At 36.2% G+C, this 27710-nt stretch overlaps 1 protein-coding gene across 1 annotated transcript in view; it reads right to left on the bottom strand.

Annotated features, from left to right (window-relative positions):
• The window catches only part of Dok6 (docking protein 6), a 456129-nt gene that overhangs the window by 291658 nt on the left and 136761 nt on the right, over nt 1-27710 (bottom strand). Inside the window, exon 2 of the mRNA XM_021150966.2 lies at nt 8255-8362. Within this exon, the coding sequence (XP_021006625.1) occupies nt 8255-8362 (108 nt within the window). The remainder of the gene's footprint in view (nt 1-8254; nt 8363-27710) is intronic.

Here is a 27710-nt window from a genome sequence, read left to right on the forward strand (position 1 = left end):
CTAAGCCTGAAAGCATCTACCCTCCACACAATCTAATCTTCCTAGTTGACTGACTCAATCCAGCTTCTCTTGGCTTCTGATTAAATTGCTCTGACTGTCCACATAACAACTTTGGCTACACGTTGTTCTAATCTTCTGGCTCCTTCTCATTTTCTGGCTCACTTTGTCTTCACCTGTGTCTAGCATGTTTTCTCTGTAACCTGTCTTTGTAAAACTGTCTTGGTAAAACTGCTATACAAACACACCCCCCTACACCCCCACACACCACAGCTTTTTAAATTTCTCCCTGCTTTTGAGTATCCTCTCTTCCTCTGCTGTTCTCCTGTGAGTTGGGAATATCCTATAGCTGACTCATTCTGTCAAATCTTTCTCTAATTCATTATTTTGTCTGCCCCTCAATTAGATGTCACTTTCAAACATGGCTGCTTACTTGTACAAATTTACATTACTTTCATTATTGGAATTAAATTTGTGTGCTAAATATGTATCTGTATTCTGCCAGATCATAATGTAATCCAGGGTGTGTCTGCATTCTGGTGTGAATATATCTTTGGATGTGATCCCTCACCAGCATAATCATGTTGCTGCATAAAAATTCCTCTTCAATGATGGTCATGTACTCTAAACTTCTGAAACTGTAAGTCTCAATAAACTCTTTCTTCTATAGGTTGCCTTGATCACAGTGATTCTTCACAGCAAGAGAAAAGTAAATATGACAATCTAATTATGTAATATGGTTAAAACTCTTTAGCCTCATCAGTAATATAATTTCATGGTGGCCTTTTTTACCATAAGAATAATAATTCACATATCCAAAATGCATTCATTTAAAGTAAGCAAATCAATGCTTTTAAATCTGTATAAAATTGGAACAATTATCATCATAAAATAAAAACTGTTTCCATATCCTGAAACTCCACCAAAACTGTTCAGGCTCTTAAATCTTTTGCAGTCCATCCTATACCCCAATCCTACTCTACCACTTCACAAAGCTGCATAACCAGACATTTTGTTATTTTAAATCCATAAGAATACATTATAAGGAACATTGATTTAGGGCTGACTTCTTTAATTCCACCTAGAAATCTGATATTCATCTGATATTTTATATATAAATAAGATGGTCTTTTGTGTTCCTTTGTAGTATTTCAGAGATTTGTGAATTTCATATTTTCCCCTTTAGATTATTCACAACTACTATTACAAATGAAATGAACATTCCTACAATGCGCTTATGTGGAATTGTTTTTCACTTTTATGGAATACTCTTCTAAAAGTTAGATGGCTGGTTACCTATAACATTTTTTAGTAAAATTGTGAAATATTGGTTGTATAATTTCATAATTCATTTACTGTGAATCTTAGCTGCTCTACAGTTTCACAAATTTTGGTTATTTCTAGAATTTTCCTTTTGATTATTTTAATGTTATGTTGGGAGGTGTGTGTTTACAAGTTCATAATGTGTCCATTTTAAGACTGCATTGCTTATCTTCTTAAGTTGTGATATTTGCATAGCCTTGGGAGATTTATTGTGTCCTGTATCTTCTTTGTAAAATGTTCTTGTCCTAGTAATTAATCTGAACTTTAAGTAAAAAAAATGGTAATTTGAATGGACTATATTTTAAATTTTGCTACATTTTAAGTTGCATTTTAGAGAATACTTACTTGTTTTAAGATCTTCTGCTTGTAGAAATTTTGCTTATAAAACATTTTTTCTTTTGCTTAATTTTGTCAATTTTATACTTTTACTGCTTAGCTTAGAACAATGTTTGGCTTTGAGGTTATACTGTTTATAGTATGAGAGAGTGTTAATTTTACTTAACATTCAGTTGTTTTTTGAAAAAATTTCCCTGTTGACTTGTCTTTATTGACTAAATTGATTGATCACTTAGGTTTGGATTTGCTGCTCACCTCTTTTTCATTAACTTCCATTGATCTATACTTACAGCCCCTTACTTACATCACATGGCCAGTTTCTGTGATTTTAGACTGTTTTAACCCAATGATTCTAACTTTGCTCTTATGTAATACTAAAACCTTCTTTTGGTTAATTTATGTTATATACATTTTCATTTTAACTTATTCTTTCAGTTTCCACAAAAAGAAACTATTCTTTTTATTAGAGTTATGTGAGCCTGGTATCAAGTTTAAGATGACAACCTAGTGGCATGGAAGAGCCACATGCACTGTCATGTCATTATATATGGATTTTCTTTCCTTTATTCTAAGTTAATTTCCAAGATTTTCAGCATGAAGGTTTTTTTATGTGGTGTTATGAATTCACTCATAATTATTTGTTGGCACTATTATTAATCCAGTTCTTCTTAACAATGCAATTTGACAAGTGTCATCTGCCACTATGTGAAATAATGCAATTGATTTTTCATATTAAAATTCTCATGCTTATTGTTCACTGCATTCATTGGTTCTGGTATTTCTAGTTTAACAAGCATTTACAACAAACCATTATGTTGTCTAAGAATAGAAAGCATTTTTCCTTTTCTTCTGGAAGAACTTATTAGAAGCTCTTCTCCAAATTGTTGAAGCTTGCTCTATTGTTGGTTTATTGAGAGCTATGCATAACCAATCCAGGTTAAATTGTGACAAATGCTTTTTCCTGTATTCCATCAAATAAAATAGCCCTGTGATATTTTCACCTTTTATTGCTAATTATTCCATTAATTTTCAAACAAAAACAATCTGCTATTTTTGTAGTAAACTACTTTTTTGTTTTGTTTTGTTTTGTTTTTTGTTTTTTGAGACAGGGTTTCTCTGTATAGCCCTGGCTGTTCTGGAACTCACTTTGTAGACCAGGCTGGTCTTGAACTCAGAAATCTGCCTGCCTCTGCCTCCCAAGTGCTGGGATTAAAGGCGTGCGCCACCACACCTGGCTAGTAAACTACATTTTGTGGTGACATTGTTTTCATATAATTCTAGTTATATTTCTGTTAATAGTTTTCTAAGAAATTTTGAGATTTACAGAAAATACTGGTAGTTTTCTTTCAAAGTATTTCTCTTGTTTGATATTTGTGTACTACTGACAAAATTAATTAGAAGGAAAAGGAGGCTATCAATTTTTAGGTGTGGCATAGAAGAGATTTAGAGGAAAGGTAGCTGAGAGGGGCTGGAGGTTGGAAAGGAAGGTGTTGAATAGTGAAAATGATATAATTCTATCCCAGTTAAAAACACAATAAAATAAAAATAAATGACCAATTATTATTATTATAAAAGAAAAATAGATAATAAAATATAAAATGAAAGATTCTTGTTGGATGATTCAGAAATTTTGTCACTTCAGATTTTGCGTTCTGTGGCTCATGCTTTAAGCAAGACACACAAGTCTTAGCTATGAAGTGATCTCCATTTGCCAGAGCTTAACAAGTGCACTGTCACCCATGGCCCTGTGGTGAGCATTCGTGTGTCTTTGAGGGCATCTACAGCTGGCTTTCTCTTTTGAAGTGTGTCTTTCTTACTCTCTGATAGCCTAACATAACCAGAGCCAGCCACTTTTTCTATGCTTTCTAGTTTTCCTGTGATAGTGACACTTCCAATGACAGGGCTACACCCCTCTGACTGCTGCTGCCCTTAGTGAAAAGGAGGACATTTTGTTGTGGCAATTCATTTGTTTCTACTTTTTACTTGGTTCACAGACCAAGATTGTACCTACTTTATTTTGTATTTTGATGTAAAAGTTAGGGATTACTGATGTACGTTGGCAATAGAAAGAGAAATAGGCATTTGAACACAATAGTTCATATGACATACTCTCTTGTTTAAACCATTTCATAAATTTCCACACTTTTGGAATATATTTCAGTTACTTTTTGTAAATCTCCTTTGTCATACTTTTGTCTCAAAAGTCTTCTGATCTTGTGTCGAATGTTTGTTTGTTTGTTTGTTTCCCCCATAGCTTATGGAATGATTTTCTACTACATCTTGAAAATTCTTATGGGATGATTTTTTATAAGGCTTCATCTTTGTTACTTCAAGCTGTACCAGTTTATATTTTATTCTGATTCTCTATTACAATAAAATATTTTATATCCATAACACTTTTATGGCCATTTAAGCTTAAGGCCAATGGTAAACAGATGTAGCATTTCATAATTTTTCTCCACAACTGCATTCTTTGATGCAGTACAATATTTCTAGCACAGAGAACAATACTACACATATAACAAGGTCTAGAAAATCTGGCACATAATGAGCTTAAATTCTAGGTCAGACTGATGGGCAGGATAAGTCAAAGACTGAAAATTTCTTAAAACCAAACTGTTCACAGTGGAAATGTAGAGATTTTCAATGAACAGTATCCAAGACAAATCAGAGTAAGCATTTACTTTATCCCTAAGCATTTCTATAGAGAGCACATGATTGCTACTGTAGTGTAAAAGTAAATTAAAGTTGGAAAAGTCAGCTTATATAAAATGAGGAGTTTTGGTTGTGATGATTCATGGCTATAATTTTAGGTCGTGAATATCTGAAGTCAGAGGCTCATAAGTTCACAAGTAGATGGGGCTGTATAGTAAAACTTGGTTTTAAAAATAAATAATATCTACATGAGAAATTATGGGCAATTAAGGATTGCTAAGAGAGATGGACTCAGTCTGTTCCAGAAACAACACTTTGATAATTTATTCTATCCCCAAAAGTTGCCTGTAATCATCAATACATATGGGACACACTAAATAAACTCAGTATATGGCTAAATATATGTAACAATAATAAGTAAGGAAGAAACCATAAATATAATAAACAAGTGAAACCCGACATCAGCAACAATATAAGCAAGAAGAAAAGAGAACTACTTTATATGCCTCAAAGAGTTGATCACTTTGCAGTAAGTGGTGGAGACATTACTACCACAGCATCCATCACTCAGGTGTCATCTTTGTTAAGAAATTTACTTGGATTCAAACTTATGGGAAATGCGTAGTTCTCTAGGTTTCCCTGCTGTGTTAGTGCATATGAATTTTGTGTTTAGTAAGATTCAAGGTTTTGTCCAATTTTCTGAGGAGCTGCCAAACTGATTTCCAGAGTGGTTGTACCAGCTTGCATTCCCACCAGCAATGGAGGAGTGTTCCTCTTTTTTCCACATACTTTCCAGCATCTGCTGTCACCTGAGTTTTGCTATACCATTCCTGGGCATGTATCCAGAAGATGCTCCAACATGTAATAAGGACAAATGCTCCACTATGTTCATAGCAGACTTATTTATAATAGCTAGGAGCTGGAAAGAGCAAAGATGTCTTTCAACGGAGGAATGAATACAGAAAATGTGGTACATTTACACAATGGAGTACTACTCATGTATTATCAATGATGAATTCATGAAATTCTTAGGCAAATGGATAGAACTAGAAAATATCGTCCTGAGTGAGGTAACCCAATTGCAAAAGAACACACATGGTATGCACTCATTGATAAGTGGATACCAGCCCAAAAGCTCCAAATAACCATGAAGCTCAATAAAAAGGAAGGCCATAGTATGGGTACTTAGGTTCTTCTTAGAAGGAGAACAAAATACTCACAGGAACAAATATGGAGATAAAGTGTAGAGAATAGACGGAAGAAAAGGTCACCCAGAGAACAACCATATCAACCCACCAGACCCTTCTAGAAGTCCCAGGGACTAAGCCATCAACAAAGGAGTAGACATGGCTCCAGCTGCATATGTAGCAGAGGATGGCTTTATCATGCATCAATGGAAGGAGAGGTCCTTGGTCCTACGAAGGTTTGATAGATGCTCCACTATAAGGTAATCGAGGGTTGGGAGGTAGGAGTGGGTGGGTGAGTGGAGGAACACCCTCATAGAAGCATGGGGAGGGAGGATGTGATAGAGTGTTTCTGGAAGGAAGGGAAACACGGAAAGGGGGTAACATTTGAAATGTAAATAAAGAAAATATCCATAAAAAAAAGATTCAAGGTTTTGAGAGTACAATGGCTTTGACTCATGAAATCTTACATGGCAGCCACAAATAGAGTATCTTTCATAGAGCAGACATCTAATATGTATTTGTATCCAAATTACCAGTCTACATAAGGAGTTGAAATCCTAGAGCATATACATCTTTTTATATAGAATATGGCTAAGTACAAGCATAACATAATGCCTTGCTAAGTATTTTGATTGTTTTATTTGGGAGAAAAATGTACTGGCTAGAGTTTCAGTTAGAGTTTAGCTTTCAGAGCAGGCAGGTTGAACTAGTCACTCTTCTATTGGCTTGACAGAACACCATGGCTCTTAGAAAAAGAGTTTATTTGGGCTTATGAAATCAGAGGAATTAGAGACATAGTAGATAGAGATGGATGTTTAAAAGTTACATCTTGGTCCAGCTCTGGCAGAGCCTCTCAGGGGACAGCTATACCGGGCTCCTGTCAGTAAGTGCTTTTAGCATCATCAATAGTGTCTGGGTTTGGTGTCAGCAGATGGGATGGATCTCTAGGTGGGGTAGTATCTGGATGGCCTTTCCTTCAGTTTCTGCTCCACTGTTTGTCCATGTATTTCCTTTAGACAGGAGGAATTCTGGATTAATATATTTGAGGTGGGTGGGTGGCCCCATCCCTCAATGGGGGCCATGCCTATCCATTGGATACAGGTTCTATCTCTGTTTGTTGCATATTTCAGCTAAAGTCCTCCCCACTGCTACACACCTTCTTTCAAATTCCTGATCCTCTATTCTCCCCCATCTCCTCCCATATCTGAACTGCCCCCTTCCTCCCTCTTCTCTCCCTCCGAGCTCCCTCTCTCCATTTCCCAGAGATTATTCTCATATACATGCAGATGTACATAGCCAAACATTGGACTGGGCATGGGGAATTCCAATGGGGAGGTTGGGGCAAGGGCTGTAGGAGCTGAAGGGGTTTGCAACCTCATAGGAAGAACAACAATATCAACCAACCAGAGCCCCCAAAGCTCTCAGGAACTAAATCTCCAACCGAATTGTACACAGTGTGTACCCATGGCTCTAGTTGGATATGTAGCACAGGACTGCCTTATCTGACATCACTGGGAGGGGAATCCCTTGGTCCTGTGCAAGCTTAATGACCCAAGATAGGGAAATGTTAGGCCAATGAGGCAAGAGTGGGTGGGTGGGGAGCACCCTCATAGAGACGGGAGAAAAGGAGGAGTGGATAGGGGGATTGTGGAGGGGAAACTGGGAAGGGGGATAACATTTGAAATGTAAATAAATAAAATAACCAATAAAAATGAAAAAAGTTACATCTTGAATTCTAAACAAAAGGCAGAGAAAGTGAACTGGAAATGGCATAAGTCTTTAAACTCCTCAAGTCTGCCTCCAATGACATATCTCTTGCAATATGGCCATGGGGACAAGACTGTCTTGGGATTTCTATCCTTGTGAAGAAACACCATTACCCTGGCAACTCCTATAAAGAGAAACATTTAATTGAGTCTAGCTTTTAGTTCAGAGGTAAGGCAAACATGATACTAGAGAAAGATACAAGAGTTTCACTTCTAAAGTAGCAGGATGGGGAAAAGAGAGAGAAAGAGAGAGAGAGAGAGAGAGAGAGAGAGAGAGAGAGAGAGAGAGAGAGAGAGAGAGAGAGAATGAGAGGGGGAGGGGGAGGGGAGGGAGAGGGAGACAGATATGGAGACAGAGACAGAGAGGGAGGGTGGCGGGACAGGGTGGGGTGCGGAGGAGATTGAATCTGGCATGAGTTTCTGCAATCTCAAAGCTCACCCTCAGTGACACATTTCCTCTAAGAAAACCACACCTACTCCAAAAAGGCCATGTGTCCTAATCCTTTCATTCCTGGGATTTATGCAGCATCTACCTGTCAGCATATTTGATAATCATTTTTTGTCAATTTACTGAGTAAACGGCTAATGCTATCTATATTAACAGTGTCATTAACACTGCTAAGATTGTCTGATAAATGCTATTTCATAAATACTGTCCATAGTTTAAATCAGAGTAGCAAATGCACAATTAACCTGAAAATAAGGAAAGTGCCCACTCAGCACCTTAGAAAGGATCGAATTCAGCTATGACTCATCTCATTTTGCAAAGTCGCTATAAAAATGAGCATTTCATTTTGCAGAAGTATAGCTGGGATTTACAGCAGATGATTAAGATAAGGAAGAAAAATAACTTTTGCATTTTATCAGAACAGTAGCGTTTTATCTTGGCCATGAATTTTTCCCTCTGTAGATTTCATCCATCAAAAAAATGTCTCCACATGTTGTCAAGTGCCCAGTTGTTCCCCAGGGAACTCTATGAGTGTGACTTACCTTGTGAAAGTTTCTGAAATAAGCTGCCTTTTCATCTGGAAACTTTTCTAGCCTTCTGGGTCCCTTGCTAGAAGCCTTCTTAAAAACCAACCAGCATCGTCTGAATATCTGAAAGCAAATAAAGGAATCTGATTATCCATCATTTCCTATGAGTTTACAGGCATTTGGAGTTTTATCTATTCAACTATCACATTAGGGATGAGCTTCGAAAATTCCCTTTACTCCATAGAATGATTTCTTTAAAGGGAAGTGTGTGACTAATAGAAATTGCAGCACAACTTGAAAACATAATGCATCATGAGAAAGTCAATGTGTCAATCTGTTGGAATTAATCATTTTTAATATAAGTAATCACTTTGGTGTCAATACTGCACCCATGACGGCAATTTTTCATTTCATTTCCCACTGCTTTGAGCACTTAGTTCAGATAAATTAAATAGATACATACTGTTAGTTTTATAAATTCTAATAAAATAATATTTCTAATCGTCTTACACAAATTGAGGATTTTCAACAAATAGTCATAACATATCTTAGAAAACAGCAAATATATAGCTTCATTTTGGGCTCATGTAATTCCCTTGTTTTACAATAACTAGGATATACTACATATTTATTATGTAAAATACAATATATTTTAAGTTTATTTACACATTAATTCTAATAACTACTGCTGTAAACAGGTATTTTCATATTATGATAAGTTTAAGATACTGATCAAGGCTTGAATACATATATTTCTGAATCTTTTGTTTTAGCTTTTAAAATGATCATTAATTATGTACCTGAGTTTATTGGTTTTGGACCATGTTATTGTTTATAGAAATAATCAATGCCAAATTTTAGGTTGGCATCTTGTTTTTGCTGTATAATATCACATATTCTCCATAGATATATTGAAAAGCAAATAAGCAAAATGCATTTATCCTTTCTAGTAATTAACATCTTTGGTAATTTAAAATGGCCACAGCTTTTTAATTTATAAATTAAGCATATTTTATTCCTGGAGGATTTTCAACAAATACCACCAGCATGAGGAATGATTTCATCAAAGGCAATTTCAGAAATGTTAGTCACCGAATTTCTATTCTGTGTCTTTATTCAAAGTACACAGTTGTCACAATTCTTTTTCTTCTAGTAGAAGACAGAGTGTAATTCTTTCAAATTATTCCCATGAACATTGTTTTTTCCTCTCTGAAAGACAGCATTTTCTATGTTAAAAAGCACTCTCAGAGCTATCACAAAAGACTTTTCCCACTAAAAGCAAAATAAGTAAAATAACAATGTGAAGACACTCCCAGTGCCCCTGCTGTCTTTCTTAGATCTTCTGCTATAGTCTTGAAAAATATATCAAGAATGATGTGGAGCTCTGAGCACACAATAACATGTCTGCCCACTCTGCAATTAGATATATCATTCTTACCAAAGGGTTAATAGCCATACACCTGCAAGTGAGGAACTGCTCAATTTCTTTTGAACTACTGGTGTTTGACACATTGTATTTAGCACGTGACACAGTAGTTCTTTATTTTTTGGACTTTAACCAACCTCAACTTCCTAATGAAATTCTGTTAATGATTACAATACAGAATCAGCAAAGGTTTGTTTAGCTTTAATAATGAATTTTAGTCATTTTTTACCCCATATGTTTCTCATCTCTGTCATTTGCCTGCTGAAAATATTCTTCCAACTTTTCTATTTTCAAGTCGTTTTATGAGAGACTCATTAAGCTTAATTAGTCTCTCTCCTCAGCATAGGTGGGAGGTTATTTACTGGAACAAAGGCAAGTTACCAATGTGAAAAAAATGGCACCTTCTCCCTCAGAAAACCATACACTGCCAGTGTTCCCTCAGAAAGGCATAGAACCTCATGATTCCCTCCCTAAATCATACAAAATTATATGAAAAATGCTAATATGTAAGAATTGATAAACTGAGGGAAATTGTTGATTTTTTTTGTATTGGTATCACAGCTTTTTTATCTCCTTATCACACAACCTGGACAAATTACTTAGTGCTCAGCTGATACAGAAGGGTAAACCATGGAATTGAGGGGGATTTGAAAAGATGGGCCAAAGTTTTAGTGTTCAGAAAATTCTCCACAAGATACTATTCTCTGTCACATTATCTTATTATTTGCTAAACATGGCAAATCTGTACATAATGGCACTTTATTTTTATTCTAGGGGTCCCAATTCTAACATGTATAAAATAATCAGATACAAAATCCTGTCCATATTAGCTTACAGTTTAAATATTTCAAACAATACAATAGAAAATAATATTAATGATTTGCCAAAGACAGGCTGTGGGATTTAACAAAATGTACTTGAAATTCCACCTTTCTTTTTGTTAAACATTCAAATTTTAGACAATATATCAAGCCCTTTGGCATGTGTCCTTAAATTAGTCAAGAAAAAAAATAATGATTTAAGTGTAGGGTTAATAGTAAAGGAAAGAGAAACTGAGTAAGTTAACTTACTATCACTGTGCATACATTGACAACACAGGACAGACACATACAAAACAGACAAAATGCTTTTATCACAGCCGCTATTAACATTTCTAAAACATATTAAAAACTAGCTTTCACAAATAAAAATTTAAAGGTCTCCCATGAGTCTGATATAAATAAATTAATATAGATGACGAATCAATACCGAGTGATCAAGTGTTCCCTTGAATACATATATAGCTTCATTAATTTTTCATGATGGTTCAAATATTGTTGAACCATATAGCTATGTATGCTTACATTTAGCAAAGTATATAGTAATAAAAAATAGTAATGAAAAATTTGTTCTCTTCTTAAAATTCCTCTCTCTACAATATAACATGAGGTAATTTTGTGCTAAAGAAATAATTAAAATTGGAGCCTTCTGTTATAATGTCTAAGAACATAGATAACTTTCATGTAAGTATTTTATAATAATTAATTGTCTTGTCTCAAATAATTTATTTAAGCTTATCTTCAACTTTGTTTCTCATCAATGCCTCATTTCCATCTACTATAGAACTTGCCCAATTAGCTTATAAGAGATGTCCTGCAGAAAACACCTACAGTGCATTTGAAAAGTAACCTTCCTCTTACCAGAAATTGGTGGGATATTGAGTTCTGTCTCTTCAAAGTTCATACATTGAATCCAATGTGATGTTATTTGAAGATATATAATAGTGCTAGATGGGTTTGTGGAGGTACGTTTTGATGACAGAATTAGGGTTTTCATGAGGATAGTCATGACCAACATGCTTCCTCTCTCTCTGCTTATAAAAAAGGAGAGTACATAAGCACATAATGAGAAAACAGTTTATAAGCCAAAGGAAAAAAATAGATTTCTGTGGTTTAAGTCAAATATTATGTGATACTTTATTAGGGTAGCTTAGGATTATTAATGTAAATGCCATAGATGAATGTATATTTAAATGATAGATAGATAGATAGATAGATAGATAGATAGATAGATAGATAGATAGATGGTACTTTATTTGTAGCATTGCTAGGATAATGTTTATGACCATAGTATAATGCCAATAGTATATAAGTGAAAGATCATCCCTATGAATCTGAGCAGGAATTTAACTGGTCATGAGCATAAATATAAATATAACATACAAGGTGGAATGTATATAAATTAGAAATACTTTTCCTAGTTGGCATGGATGTATTGAGACTCTTTCCTTGAAGGAAATTGAGATGTAAATCTTAAGCAAAACTATTTTTGTTCTTTTGTACTGAAAAATGGTTACTTTGACCACATCTTCATAATTATCATAATATCAAATGAGACCTTAAAATATTCATAGAAATCCACATATATGAAAGCATTACAATGTTCAGTTTGTGTTACTATAATGAGTTTAAGTTAAGAAGTGAGTGAAGTATGAGCAAGAGAGTGTTGTTAAACCATTCATTATTATTGCAGAACAAGTGATATATAATTAAGATATAGATATAGTTATTTTGATCATGTCTTATACTTCAGCTTTTATAACATAGAGGTAAACAACCACATATAAATGAACTTGTTTTTAAGGTTTCATGAAATAAACTGTTTTATAAAAGTTGAAAGACATGCCACTTATTTCTGGAGAGGATTTATGTTGTAAACAGGCTCTAAAATAAACAAATAATAGATTGGACATCATGAAACTGTAAAGCTTCTGTAAAACAAAGAAGACTGTCAAAATGACAAAATGTCAGCTTACAGATTGGAAAAATATCTTCACCAACTGTACATCTGACAGAGGGCTAATATCCAAAATATATAGAGAACTCAACAAGTTAGACAACCCAAATAACCCAATTTAAAAGTGGAATACAGAGAAAAGCAAAGAATTCTCAACTGAGGTATCTCTAGTGGCAGAAAAGCACTCAAAGAAATGCTCAAAGACCTTAGTCACCAGGGAAATCAAAACAACTTTGAGACTCCATCTTACACATCTTCTACCCAGCACAATGATGAAGATCAAAAAACCCAAGCTACAGCATATGTTGGTGAAGATGTGGACTAAGGGGAACATTCCTCTATTGCTGGTGGGAGTGTGTCTTAACTGTGGGCTCCACTAAAACAGTTTCTTCCTTCAAGAGGGAAAATATCAGGGCACAGTCACAATCAAAGCAAAAATCAATCTCCAACCGTCCAACGTCTGGGATCCTCCAAGGGCTTGGGTCACTTCTCCAGCCATGCCCTTTGTAGCACACACGTCGTCCTCTGGGCTCCAGATGCCTGTACTCCACTGCTGCTGCTGCTCTTGGTGGTCATCTCATGGTACTGGCATCTCCAAAACACTGCATGACCCCTTCAGTCCTGGGCCTTCAATTACAACTGGGGCTGCACCTTCACCAATGGCCTTCCATGGCCTCTCACAGTGCCGAGCCTGAGCTGCTGTGTGACCCCTTCATGCCTTCAAAACCAGTACCACCTGGGTGACCCTTACACATTACCAAGTCCCACTGCAGAAGGAGTACAACCTTGCCTATCTCTGGAACACAGCCTCTTTGTGCTTTCAGAAAACACTTCCCAGAAGATGTCACCTCAACGATGCTGGTCTCTTCTTAATCACCACTAATTTCTTAGCTCCAGCTAACCAGCATCAATAGTCCCAGTAATGCAAAGTTTTGCTTTAGTAGTTCTGGTATCTTGTTAATCACAGCTGATTCTTCAGCCCCAGCTAACCAGAACTACAAAATCTTCACAATAAAAACAGCAATGGCCCTGAAGAGAGTCTTTAATTTTCCCCCTGAAATTTCACAAACCAGGCCTCCATCTTCTGCACTGTTCTCAGCATTATCTTCCAAGCTCCTACACAACATCTGACAGAGCTCTTAACAAGGAATGGATCTTCAAGCCCAAAGTTCCAAAGTCCTTCCACAGTCCTCCCCAAAACATGGTCAGGTTGTCACAGGAATACCCCACTCTGCTGGTACCAATTTGTCTTAGTCAGGGTTTCTATTCCTGCACAAACATCATGACCAAGAAGCAAGTTGGGGAGGAAAGGGTTTATTCGGCTTACACTTCCATGCTGCTGTTCATCACCAAAGGAAGTCAGGACTGGAACTCAAGCAGGTCAGGGAGCAGGAGCTGATGCAGAGGCCATGGAGGGACGTTCTTTACTGGCTTGCCTCCCCTGGCTTGCTCAGCCTACTCTCTTATAGAACCCAAGACTATCAGTCCAGGGATGGTCCCACCCACAAGGGGCCTTTCCCCCTTGATCACTAATTGAGAAAATGCCTTACAGTTGGATCTCATGGAGGCATTTCCTCAACTGAAGCTCCTTTCTCTGTGATAACTCCAGCTGTGTCAAGTTGACACAAAAATAGCCAGTACAGAGTGCATACTTAAAATTACAACCACTCTGGAAATTAATCTGACAGTTTCTCAGAAGACTGGGAATAGTTCTACCTGAAGACCCAGCTGTACCACTTCTGGGGATATACCCAAAAGATGCCACTCCATACCACAAGGACATGTGTTCCACTATATTCATGCATCCTTGTTTGTAATAGCCTTAAATTCCCAGATGCCCCTCAACCAAAAAATGGATACAGAAAATGTGGTTCTTTTACACAATGGACTACTACTCGGCTCTTAAAAACAAGGGCATTATGAATATTGTAGGTAAATATATGAAACCAGAAAATATCATCCTGAGCGAGATAACCCAGACCCGAAAGGACATGCATGGTATGTACTTACTTATAAGTGGATATTAACCCCAAAACTACAGGATACCTGTGTTATAATCCACAGACCCAAAGAAGCTAAACAAGAATGAAGGCCCTGGAGAGTATTTTTGAATTTCACTTAGAAGGGTTAACAAATGGTTATAGGAGGCAGTTGAAGGGAGAGAGATGGGTGGGATGGTGAATGGGGTGTTTCAGGATCAAGAGATGTGCAACTGCTGGAGCAAAGTTTGTCTGTAAATCTGTTGCCTGTCTGTGGAATACATTCACCAAACTGTGCTGCCTGGTCTGGCCTAAGTGAGAGAGGTACTTAGCCCTGCACAGACTTCATGTGCCAGGGTGGGGTGATACACAGTGAGGGACTCTACCCTCTAAGTTGAGAAAGGGAGGGGGAATGGAGAGAGAGACTGTGAGGGAGGGAGCAACACTGGGGGGGGTTAATAGAGATTTTTCTTAAATGTTAATTTTTATTAGATATTTTCTTCATTTACATTGCGAATGTTATCTCCCTTCCTAGTTTCCTCTCCAAAAATCCACTATACCCTTCCCCTGCCCCTGAATAATAAATTATTTAATGAAAAAATGAGTGCATCAAGTTCCAATATATTTAAATTAATTTTAATATCAAAACCTTAAGGAAACTCTTGAATGGCTTTTAAAATGAATATATACATATTGGGAAAATGCCAAAATAATTTATAAATATGTTAAGCATAAACAAATTTAATTCAGAATTTACTCTATTTTTCTTATCCTATTCTATTTCAGGGACTAAGTGTACATTCTAAAACTCCAATCAGCCATAGTTTCTTAGACATTTGAGTTTTGTTTTTGTTTGTTTGTTATTCCTAACCTTGAAAAAGATGAAGTGTACTAGTCAATTGTTTTCTACAAAAATCTTTAATTTCTGTCTGTCTTGGTTTTTTTTTTTTTTTTGGTTTTTCGAGACAGGGTTTCTCTGTATAGCCATGGCTGTCCTGGAACTCACTTTGTAGACCAGGCTGGCCTCGAACTCAGAAATCCACCTGCCTCTGCCTCCCAAGTGCTGGCTGTGTTATGTTTTTATATTTAAACATCTAAGGAAAATCTGACAGTGATGTCACTAAAATATATTTTATTGTGAAAATAATATCAATAAACCATGGCTATGTACTAGTTATTTTTATTGTAATTTCTAATTGAAAATTTAAGTTGAAAAGAAAATACTTAATAAATGTTGAATTATTTCTTCTTTAGTCATAATTTTTCTAAATGCTTTGAAATTAAATAAGAGAAGATAATGATTAAGACCATAGTATGGAGACATTTCACATGTCACTTGTGTTATTGATGTGAAGCAAAATTAAGTATGAGTCAGAAACTTAATGCCTCCTCCACAACAGGAGTAGGAAGCAAATGGGAAGGAAATATTTTCCCTTTGACCTTTTCATCAAACCAGCTTTTATTAGGGTACCAAAAATAGTGTACTGTAGCCCTAGAACTAGTGCTTTAAATGAGTATGTTGGAGACTTTCCAGATATGAGCAAGAAAAATGATTGTTTGAAAATAGAAAATCATTGCTAGGAGGGAAATAAACCTTTATATAAAGTAAAGGTTTTTATTTTGCCTTTAAATGAAAATGTAAAATTTTTGACAAAATGAAAGAGAACCCCATGAATTAGTCACCTTAATGTCTTAATGCTGCATCCCATGAGAACAAACATCAATTAATGACCTTTGTGAGTCCTATGTAGAAAGTGGTACTGTGGAGGTTGTTCTACTCTCTTTAGATTCTTCTCTCATTTCAATGGCGTAGATAGTTGAAAGTCTTTTGGTTTGGGCTCCTTAATGACAAAATTTATTGCTTGGAGACAACCTCCTTGTCAAAGTACCTGTAAATTGGCAGTCAACATTGCTACAGGCTCCGCCTTAGTTTAGGGAATGCTGCACCTTTTATCTTGGAATAAGAACTGGAGAATTTCACATTCTCTTTCAGAAGCTCATTCTAAACAAGCTGGTTGCCTGAGCAACCAGGCTAAAAGATGACCTCTGGGTCTCCTTATAGAAAATGGCCTGTTGCTACCAGAAGTCTAGAAGTCCCACAGATCTCCAGCTGGCCCATTCCAGCTTGCTATTAATCATATGCCCTTTTCTTCTGATGAAAACTTCTTTTACCACATGACATTTTTCTCTTTTAACATTTTCACCATTTCAAAGTGACTTTATACAAAGCCATCTATTTCCAGTTAAGACTCACCAGGAAAAAGTAGAGAGCTGATTCATTGGCTTTAGTTCATAGCTGTAATTATGTTATTTATCAAGGACTCATTCACAAGTTTAACATACTCAACATTAGATTTAATAGACCTATTCCATCACAAGCCATTGACCTAATGAACCTTGCATGTCAAAAATAGGCTTTTAGTACTTGGAATAATTTCTGATTATAGGAGTTGTCAAAGTTGATAGTTTATTGCAATAAAGGAAGTCATAGAATATTTCTCTCTCTATCTCTCATATATATATATATGAGAGAGAGAGAGATGTGTGTGTGTATATATATATATATATATATGATGTTCTCTCTATATATAAAATGGTATGTCTGAGTAACTTTTTTTTTTTGTTTTCTCCTGAAAGTAAGATTCCTTCACCTTCCACATGCACACACATACATACTTATAAACACACACATAAATGATACATTGTGTATTTGATTGGACATAAAATAACAAATATATAAAGCTGAGCCTGACATAGGTATGGCAAAATTATGCTGTGAGTAACTTCCAACAGATGTGTTTGTCCTACCACAGGAGGTTTTTTTGTATATGTGAAATGTAACCATTATTATAAATAAGCTTAATCAACTGGTGGACTTACATTTTTTATGTTTAATATGAATGTAAGCCTTGCTACTGATTTAAACGTAAGTGCTGTTACACATGCTTGAATACCAGAAACGCACTCATGTACTCATCCATCATCCATCCACCCATCCATCATTTATCCATCCCCCGGAAAACAGATGCCACTCAACAGAACCCTTTGCATCACAGCAAGGTTGTCTGAATTTTCTGTTTCCCAGATTGAAATTCTAATAACTATAAATTAATGAAATAATTCTTCATTCTAAGCGAGATAGTTTTTATCTTGCTTGAGAACTGGAATTTTTCCAAGTACTCCAAGAGTTACAAGATACCCAAAGAGTGAACAGGGAAAACAGAGTAAGAGAAAGAATTTGCATTTGTGGGAGTGGCTTATGAAAGGATGTTCTTTTCTGTTCCTATGTGATGTCATTAGAAACTTTGAGTAATGATGGAATATGGTAAAACTTAAATGATAACGAAGATGCTAATGTACCTGTATTCCCATGGTGGACATTGAACTAAACTGTAAATTCAGAGATAAAGACTCTGTAACATAATCAGAAGTTAGTGCAGCAGAATATATAAAATTTCTGAATTTTTGAGCTTTTATATGTGTAGCCCCCCATTTTAAATAAAAAAATGACAAAAAGCATTTTAAAAAAATCAATATTTTCTAAAATATTCCTACAGATTCTCTTTTTAAGATGTAAAACATAGCATGTCTGTTTAAACAATGGTTACAATGCTAACTGACTACCAATTCTGCTCCTTTTAAAAATACTTATATTTATGTGTATAACTGCATCTCTGCATGATAGTATGCATATATGTATGAAGGTTTTCATGCTGGCTAGAAGAGGGTGCTCAAATCCCTGTAGCTGAAGTTACAGGCATATGAGCTACACAATTTTGGTGCTGGGAGCCAAATTCAAGTTCCCTGAAACAGAAGATGTGTGCTCTTAACCACAGATCCAATTCTCAAGACTTCCCCCATCACCTCTCTTAAATACAATTATTCACATTTTCACAATGATGTCACACAGTTTCAGTCATAGGAGTCAGATGAATACATAACACAAATATTCAAGACTTTGTAAATGATACTAATTACTATGTCAATGACCTCACAGGAAAAAAAACACTAAAATATAATAAGAAAAGATAAGAGAAAGGAAGAATTTAGATAGCTGAAGATTTATTTTTATGTCAGGATGAATATTTTAGAAATAAACCTAAAGCAATTGACAAGGTATTCATTATAGACATTAGTCCAAAACATACATTACTAGAATAAGTAAAGAACTCCAAGAATTTCAAAAGAATATCTAATTCTAGAAAATCCAGGATACTTTAATTGCCACTTATTTAAGTTTATGAATGTACTAAATCCTCAAAGCTTGAAGTAATCTGAAGTAGAAATACAATGAGACAGCTCATTCCTAACAAAACAAAAGAAGAAAGAGAACAGGCTGGGGTGAGGGTCAGGGGCTCCTCTTTTCAATGGAGAGAGTCTGTATAGTGAGTCTGGAAGATGATAGCTATGGGAAATCTTGTGATGTCCCGGTACAGGTAGTAGCAATTCTGCTCTGTGTTATGTATCCAAGAGAAAAAAATATATTCACTCTTTACAACATTCGTGATAGCATTACTCATAGTGGTCTCAAATGCGAGCATTATGATTCATGTACACACCTGATCAGTTAACACCCTTGAAAGTATATGAGCTATTGCTACACAGTCAATTCTTAAAAATCATCACTTTAATAAAACCCCAGTAAAAGAAGACATGTGAAGATCCACATCTTCACATCAATCCTCCAGGTTGCCTAAACCAGGCTGTGCTGTGCAAGCTATATTTAGAAATAGAGTACTAAGAGCAGGAAAGTGACTTCCATCATAGTCACCACAGTGACTGACTCGTTAGGAGGTATAGGCATGAGTGGAAGGTCTCATGTTAGAGATCCTTCTTCCTCACTAGAAAAGTTCTGGCTACCTGATGCCGTGTACACCAATATTTGCTTTTAGGTATGTGTATAGAGTTTATGGCATTTTATCAGGTTGTCTTAATTTGCTTGGAGGGTATTATGTACTTAATCTTTCTCTCTTCCTCCCTCCCTCCCTCCCCCCACCTCTGTGTGTATGTGTGTGTGTGTGTGTGTGTGTGTGTAATGGGTCCATGAACACGAGAAAGCCAGAAGAGGACACTGGCTGTCTTCCTCTGTTACTCTCCCCATTAATTACTTTGAGACAAATAAATGTTCCACTGAAAGTAAACCCTGCCACTTCCCTGTCCTAAGTGGCTAGTGAACACTTGAAATTCATCTGCTTCTGCTCTCAATGCTGGGGTAACCAGTAGGCTCAGCCATGCCTGACTATTTCCATGAGTCCTGGAGATTTGAACTCAGGTCATCATCCTTGCTGAGCAAGCATTCTTACCCAATGAGCTACTTCCCAAGTCCCTTAGGATTGTTTTTTTAAAGTTATAAAATATCAGGTGTTCAAGTTTACAGAAATATCAGCTTACATGTTTTACTTTTCTTTCTTTTGTGTTTCCTATTGCTAAGAAGAAAATAAAGTAATGGACAGACTCAAAGTAAATATTCCTCCTAGTATTTTCAGTGGAACAGATGGTAGCCACTGATAAGTGTGCTAAAATGTGTTAGGCTCAACCATTAATTAGACTGAACAAGGTAAGGAAACAGACAGACACCACAAAGCTTCTGGCTAATACTCAGGCATACCAGAAGTCTAATGCTACCAAGTTCCTAAAAGATAAATAAATAAATAAATAAATATCCTGGCAGCTTTAGTTTATCTATTAAAAATCAGTTAACAAAAGCTAGTTTTGCACTGGTGCCTCTGAAGGGGGAAATGTCAGGACTCTAACTATTGAGAGGATTAGATAAACACCTGCTTGCTAGTGGTTAAACCCTGTCTAGGACTGAACTTGCCCTCAGAGAAGAGGAAGTAGATTTAACCTGTTCAACTCCAGCAGTTTTTCAAAGAATATTAACTCCAGTGGTGTTATCAAAGCTCTCGTGCTCTAGTGTGTTTTTCTGGCTTCAAGGTTTGTTTTCTGGGCCCATAGCTGGCCCCATTTGCATATGGATTGTCTGTACTATTAACTGAGATTTACCTGACTCATGATTATCTTTACAAGTGAATGATAAACATACAAAAAAAAGGAAAACATAATTTACATTTTACTCTTCCTGTGTGAAATAGCAATCATTTTTCGTTTTCCTGCAGGCAACAGACTGCGAGGGCAATGTGTATTTGTGGGTGTTCATTTGTGTAGTACTTGCCTCTGCAAACACAGGTGGAGACCAGTTACTTCTGGACCTCCTCTACAGCCCTTCACCACAGGTTTGAGAGAGTATCTCTCACTAACCCTGGAGCTAAGCTGGATAGCCAGTGACTCCTCAGACTGACCTGTCTTTCCTCCAGCACTGAGGTTTCAGGTAGGCTACTTTATCTGTCTTTTACAGGAGGGCTGAGGATCTGAACTCATGTCCTCATGCTTACACAACAAGCACTTTCTTACTGAGGCACTTCTCCAGCTCCACTAATACTCACTGAGAGTATACTGTGATAGAATTCATGACATTTGACTTTGTTTTTCAGTTTAGTATTTCATTATCTTTCCGGCTGAATTTGAGAGAAAAAACAGTTCCCGACTTAAAAATACACCAAGATGAGTTAACTCTTTTACTGTAGATGGTGTCTCAGTGATCGCTCATTTTTTAAATACCCAGCCCATTTCCTGGTCCTCTGATGGGTTCACAGAGTAGTTAGAGTAGTGCAGAAGCTGCTGATAGCCCCAGGACTTGAGTTTTTCAGTCAGGTGATTCAAAAATGACCATCATGGGGTTCAGGTGCTAGCTGCTCAGAGAGAACAGAGAGATGTTATGTGTACAAAGATTTATTTTTTTTAAACCTACCATTTGTCTTAATTCAGTAAAATGTTTTAATAATTAAAAATTGGCTGTGGATAAAAAAATTACTTATGCTGATATTTTGAAATAATTTAAATATTTAAACATCCTCTATTTGTTAAAATAATGCATTATAACAAGAAGCAAATTGGAGAGTATTAAAAATATATTGGAGACACAGACATTTTCTATGCATATGGCCTTTGGTGGATATGCATATTTGTACTTTATCCAGTCCACAAACTCCTCTCAAGTATCCAATGCTTGTCAGGTACTTCTCCAGTAAGGTTGATGTCAACCAACAAGCCAAGAACATGAGAATACCAATGACTCTGAGCTGCAAGTAGGCTCTCACCTGGTAATGGCATAGGAAACATGCAAATTATGAATAGACTGCTAAATGGCAGAGACTGATGAGTAGAAAGAAAGATAACAGAGAGGAGAAAATTAACTCCAGGGCAAGTAAAGGAGGTCTCACTATAATGTTGTCAGGTCTCACTATGGGATCATCCAGGAAGAATAATGGAAGTCTCACTATAATGTCATCCAGGCTCATTTGGAACCCAGTGTGTAGACCAGGTTTACTCTGAATATCCAAATTGCAGAGATTTATCTGCCTCTGCATTCTTAGTGCTATGATCAGACTTATGTACTATCATACATGACAATGATCATTTTCTCATGTAAAATAATCTGGACTTCATGCCTGTTTCCTATACACACACACACACACACACATATATATATTACACATCTAATGGGAAAACATAATTTTATATTAAATATTTTTATTAGTCATCTATAAATTATAATTTTTGAGTATAAATTTTCCTTCAGTATAAACTTTCAGTATGAATCCCTATAAAAGAAAAGGCAAGTACATGTATTTACATAGTAAACTAATGTCTTCAATATATTCTATTATATATTTGAAACATGAATTTACATATTTTATATTTCTATTTCCCAGCATCTAAAACCCCTTTTCAGAGTATGATGATGACATTTTCAAAATGCTTTAAGCTTCTACAAATACATAAAAATTCCTAAGTAGCTTTCTGCTTAATATATTCATGAGGCAATGACTTTCTCAAATGCAGAACATGTTTTCATTTAATCCTGTGCATCGATTTCTCAATGCCTTCCAGGCAAGTGATTTTTTAATTATTTTATTTTTTGAGAGAGGATAAGAGCCAGAGGATGAGGAAAGTGTTTTTTATAATATCCTCCTAATATATTTAACAATCATTCAAACTATTTTATAGAAAACCAGTAAAATAAAAGAAAGGCTTTTCTTTCATCAGGATGAAACTTGAATAAATAATCTAGTACTTTAATAAGAATGGGGCATTTTGTATTCCTTTATATTTTTCCATGGAGACTTCAACATGATATGTTAGAAATTATTATTTAAACTATGATAAACTACTGCAACAGACATACAGTAGAGGACTTCAGGATTTGTGTTCATGCAGAGATGATGCCCCTAACCCTCCAGATACTGAAAGCCCCAGGGAGTTTAGAGGTCAGATGGGGTTGGGGGTGGGGCAACCATGTGGTGATGAGATGGGGTGGGGAGGAGGTGTGGGATGTGAAGCAGTCAAAGGGTGGATGGGGGCCAGGGAGTGTAATATGGAATGTAAAAAATAAATTTAAAAAAAAATTTAAAAAAGATTCTGTGTAGTTGAACCAGTGAGCCGTTTTCTGATGACCACTTATCCAGAACTGTTCCCACCCTCTCACATTCTCCAAGACCTGTACTTCCTTTTTTTCCCTTTACTTTTTTATTAGATATTTTCTTCATTTACATTTCAAATGCTATCCCGGAAGTCCCCTATACCCTCCCCCCGCCCTGCTCCCCTACCCCCTCACTCCCACTTCTTGGCCCTGGTGTTCCCCTGTACTTGGGCATATAAAGTTTGTTAGACCAAGGGGCCTCTCTTACCAATGATGCGCCACTATGTTCATAGCATCCCTATTTATAATAGCCAGAAGCTGGAAAGAACCCAGATGTCCCTCAACAGAGGAATGGATCCAGAAAATGTGATACAATTACACAATAGAGTACTACTCAGCTATTAAAAACAATGAATTTATGAAACTCTTGGGCAAATGGAAGGATCTGGAGGATATCATCCTGAGTGAGGTAACCCAATTACAAAAGAAGTCACTTGATATGCACTCACTGATAAGTGGATATTAGCCCAGAAACCTAAAATACCTAAGATACAACTTCCAAAACACAAGAAAATCAAGAAGGAAGATCAACGTGTGGATATTTCATTCCTCTCTATATAGGGAATAAAATATCCATGGAAGGAGTTGCAGAGACAAAGTTTGGAGCTAAGACCAAAGGATGGACCATCCAGAGACTGCCCCACCTGGGTTCCATCCCATAGTCAGCCACCAAATGCAGATACTACTGCATATGCCAGCAAGATTTTGCTGAAAGGACCCTGATATAGCTGTCTCCTGTGAGGCTATGCCAGTGCCTGGCAAATACAGAAGTGGATGCTCACAGTCATCTATAGGATGAAACACAGGGCCCCCAATGGAGGAGCTAGAGAAACTACCCAAGAGCTGAAGGGGTCTGCAACTTCAGCTTATAGGTAGAACAATATGAACTAATCGGTACCCCCAGAGCTCGTGTCTCTAGCTGCATATGTAGACCTGCACCTCCTTACCCTGGCTTTCTCTAGCCAAGGATACAGGCCCTTTCCTTGGTGTAGAGGCTTCTCTGTCTTTAGTATCCTCCTAAATACATTATTCCTTTACTTAATAGTGACTTTCATTTTGATTCTATTTACAAAATGTTAAAAGAGGCACATACCCGTAGCCCAGGATGTGGAGATAAGGATGAGGAAGCATCTGGGACTATTTCTAGTCTGGGTTGCAGAAACATTTATGGGATAGACTATGTGTCCACTGATATACCTTCCTTCATTCCTGTCTCAAATTGGATCTGGTTTAGGAAACCCCTCATTAGTATTGATTCCTGCCACAGCTGTGGGAGGGAGGGAGTCAGATGCTGGCTAGCATGCCATGGCTCATTCCTCTGGAGCTATGTGGACCTGATGGATCCTTGTAAAGAGCAGAATTAAGGAAACTGCAATATTAGAGCAGTGATTTAAGCATAGTAGTATGGCACGATATATTTCACTGTTAATTTCCAATATGACCTAGAATTTCAGACTCTGTGATTATGTAGGGAAACTATACATATTGCAAATCAGCTACTATTGGCCATGGGCAGCAGGAAGGACACCTGGACTCCTCACTGCCAGACTTCCCATTGTACCCATGGAACGCCTGTTATGCCCAACCTAACAGAGGGTTCAGTTGGCAAATCTTAAGACAAGGAAATTGATCATAAATAAAGAATTAGTTTGCATACCAAAAAACATTCTCAATAAATTTAGTAAATTCAATGTGAACACATCATCATCTGTAAAGAATTTAATTTTCATTTCACAGCTCCATGAGTTTCCTCAGAAGAGAAACTGTGGCATTACCTTTTATGTAAATTTATGTTTTCCTAAGTATATTTTTTATTTCTCATGTCTGACAGAGTATTATTATTTTCTCTTCTGTTTATAAGGTATTAGTTCATGCAGGATACTGATCAAAATATTTATTGCTTAAAAGACATCTCTATTCAAAATGGAGTTCCTTATGTCTTATTGATTATTGAGATATTCACATTGAAACTATTTGAATCTTAACTTCACTCTTATCACTTATGTATCGAAGGCTTTGTCCTCATTGCCTCAGAGTGGATTTGAAGGAAGTGACTGCATCGTGAAAACTTGAATTGCATCAGTGGAATAGTCCATGCTGGAAGCCAGTCACTGGAGGTATGTCTCTCAAGGATGCATTGGTCCTCCAGTTTTTCTGAACTCTCTGTATTTCCCAGTTGTCATGAGTTATACAACTTTGTTCCATCACAGTTCAATTCAGAAGTTCTGCCTTGCCACAGGCACAGAAAGAAATTAAGCACATGACTCTATGCTGAAACCTCTAAGTATATGGTCCAAAATATTCTGCCTTTTGCTAATAATCCCTTTCAGGTTGTAAGTAAAAGAACCCCAGCTAACACACATAGTCATTTCCTTCAAAGTTTGTAATTCAAGTAAAATTTTTCTCCTTGGAGTTGTACATTGCAGCTCAGTTCTGAGTGCCATGATAAAAATGAAACCTTCATGACTTATGCAATGTTTTAGTTTTTGTGACTACTTAATTTTCTCAAGAAGATTTATCATATAATCGCCTCAGAGGAGACTTTGGCTGTTAAATATTTATTTGTACATACCTTTATAGCAGAATGATAATGTCATCAATTCACCAATAAATAGCTTTCCTATTTTAATAATTGATTACATTAGAAATGTTGTAAACTTAAATGATTGACATGCAACTAAATTTAATATAACTACTGAAAATACTGTCACAATACAACATTAAATAAGACATGATATATATATGTATATACATATATACATTTATCTATATGTATATATGTATGTTTGCAAATATGTGAAGTTATTTTATATAACTTGACAACATTGTATAATTTTATTCTTATTTTTAGAAAAAAACACACTCTCAAATTGTAGTAGGCAGTAGACTAATACAGTATCTAGTGATATTGTGTGTTGAATAAGAAAGAAAAGTTTCCTGAGTATGAGTAGAATAGTAAATTTACTTGAGTAAATCATTTTTTGATTCACTTAAGAAATCAAAAAGTCCTCCACGTCCAACCATTTGCCTAGGAATTTTATAAATTCATTCTTTTTAATAGCTGAGTAGTACCCTATTGTGTAAATGTACCACAATTTTTGTATCCATTCCTCTTTTGAGGGGCATCTGGGTTCTTTCCAGCACAAAGGAGTACTACTCAGCTATTAAAAAGAATGAATTTATGAAATTCCTAGCCAAATGGTTGGACCTGGAGGGCATCATCCTGAGTGAGGTAACCCAATCACAAAAGAACTCAAATGATATGTACTCACTGATAAGTGGATATTAGCCCAGAAACTTAGAATACCCAAGATATAAGATACAATTTGCAAAACACATGAAACTGAAGAAGAGCAAAGACCAAAGTGTGGACACTTTGCCCCTTCTTAGAATTGGGAACAAAACACCCATGGAAGGAGATACAGAGACAAAGTTTGGAGCTGAGACAAAAGAATGGACCATCTAGAGACTGCCATATCCCGGGATCCATCCCATAATCAGCCTCCAAATGCTGACACCATTGCATACACTAGCAAGATTTTGCTGAAAGGACCCTGATATAGCTGTCTCTTGTGAGACTATGCTGGGGCCTAGCAAACACAGAAGTGGATGCTCACAGTCAGCTATTGGATGGATCACAAGGCCCCCAATGCAGGAGGTAGAGAAAGTACCCAAGGAGCTAAAGGGATCTGCAACCCTATAGGTGGAACAACAATATGAACTAACCAGTAACCGCCCCCCGCCCCCGGAGCTCGTGTCTCTAGCTGCATATGAATCAGAAGATGGCCTAATCGGCCATCAGTGGAAAGAGGCCCATTGGTCATGCAAACTTTATATGCCCAGTACAGGGGAACGCCAGGGCCAAAAAGTGGGAGTGGGTTGGTAGGGGAGTGGGGGGGAGGGTATGGGGGACTTTTGGGATAGCATTGGAAATGTAAATGAGGAAAATACCTAATAAAAAAAAGAAATCACAAAGCATTCATAACATGCATTGAGGAAAATGAAACATATATTTTCTCTCAAAATAACTAAAGCATATTTCTCTTTGATTTTCATTATTCATTTATATATTAGCATTATTATAAAATCACAATATAAAATAAAGAGAATTTTTGGTTTGAGGAAGAAGTAGAAATTTCTACCAGTAATTCTGACTCTAAAAAATCTTTTCCTATAAACAGTAACATTATGTAAAAATGCTGGATTATTTTTGTTTACTTACAATAAAAAAATATTCCTTAAGAGCAGAATTTCAAAGAGCCATGGCTGATTGAAATAAAAAGTTAGCATGCTATTAAGCAAATAAATGATAATCTATAATTATTTCTTTTTGTCTAAAAGTCTACAAAATTTTAGTACTATTATTTACCAATATGCTCAAAACACATAATGATAACATGCAATCACCACAGGAAAATAAGTATTTTACTACGTATTATTAGTATGAGGAAAAACTGGATCTAATTCTGGTGATCACTCTGTTCTGGGATATTCCTGGGTATAGACAGTGGCATTTATTTCTTAGAGTGAAGATCTAAAAAATAAGTATGACAAATTTATTCAAATAAGGTCAGACTTTGTTTAGTAAGTTTTACAGTCTATAAAAACCTTAGCTTGTAATACTTGGAAACTAAGGTGGAACACTTGTCTACTGCAGGCATCTGTTTCTTTGAAATATTTTCAGAGAAAAATATTGAGCAAAGCCCCACTCATTAAAACAACAACAACAACAACAAAACAAAAACCCTTAAG

This window comes from Mus caroli, unplaced genomic scaffold (assembly GCF_978045245.1).
Source record: "Mus caroli unplaced genomic scaffold, Mus_caroli_1 scaffold_19, whole genome shotgun sequence".
Taxonomy (NCBI): Eukaryota; Metazoa; Chordata; class Mammalia; order Rodentia; family Muridae; genus Mus; species Mus caroli.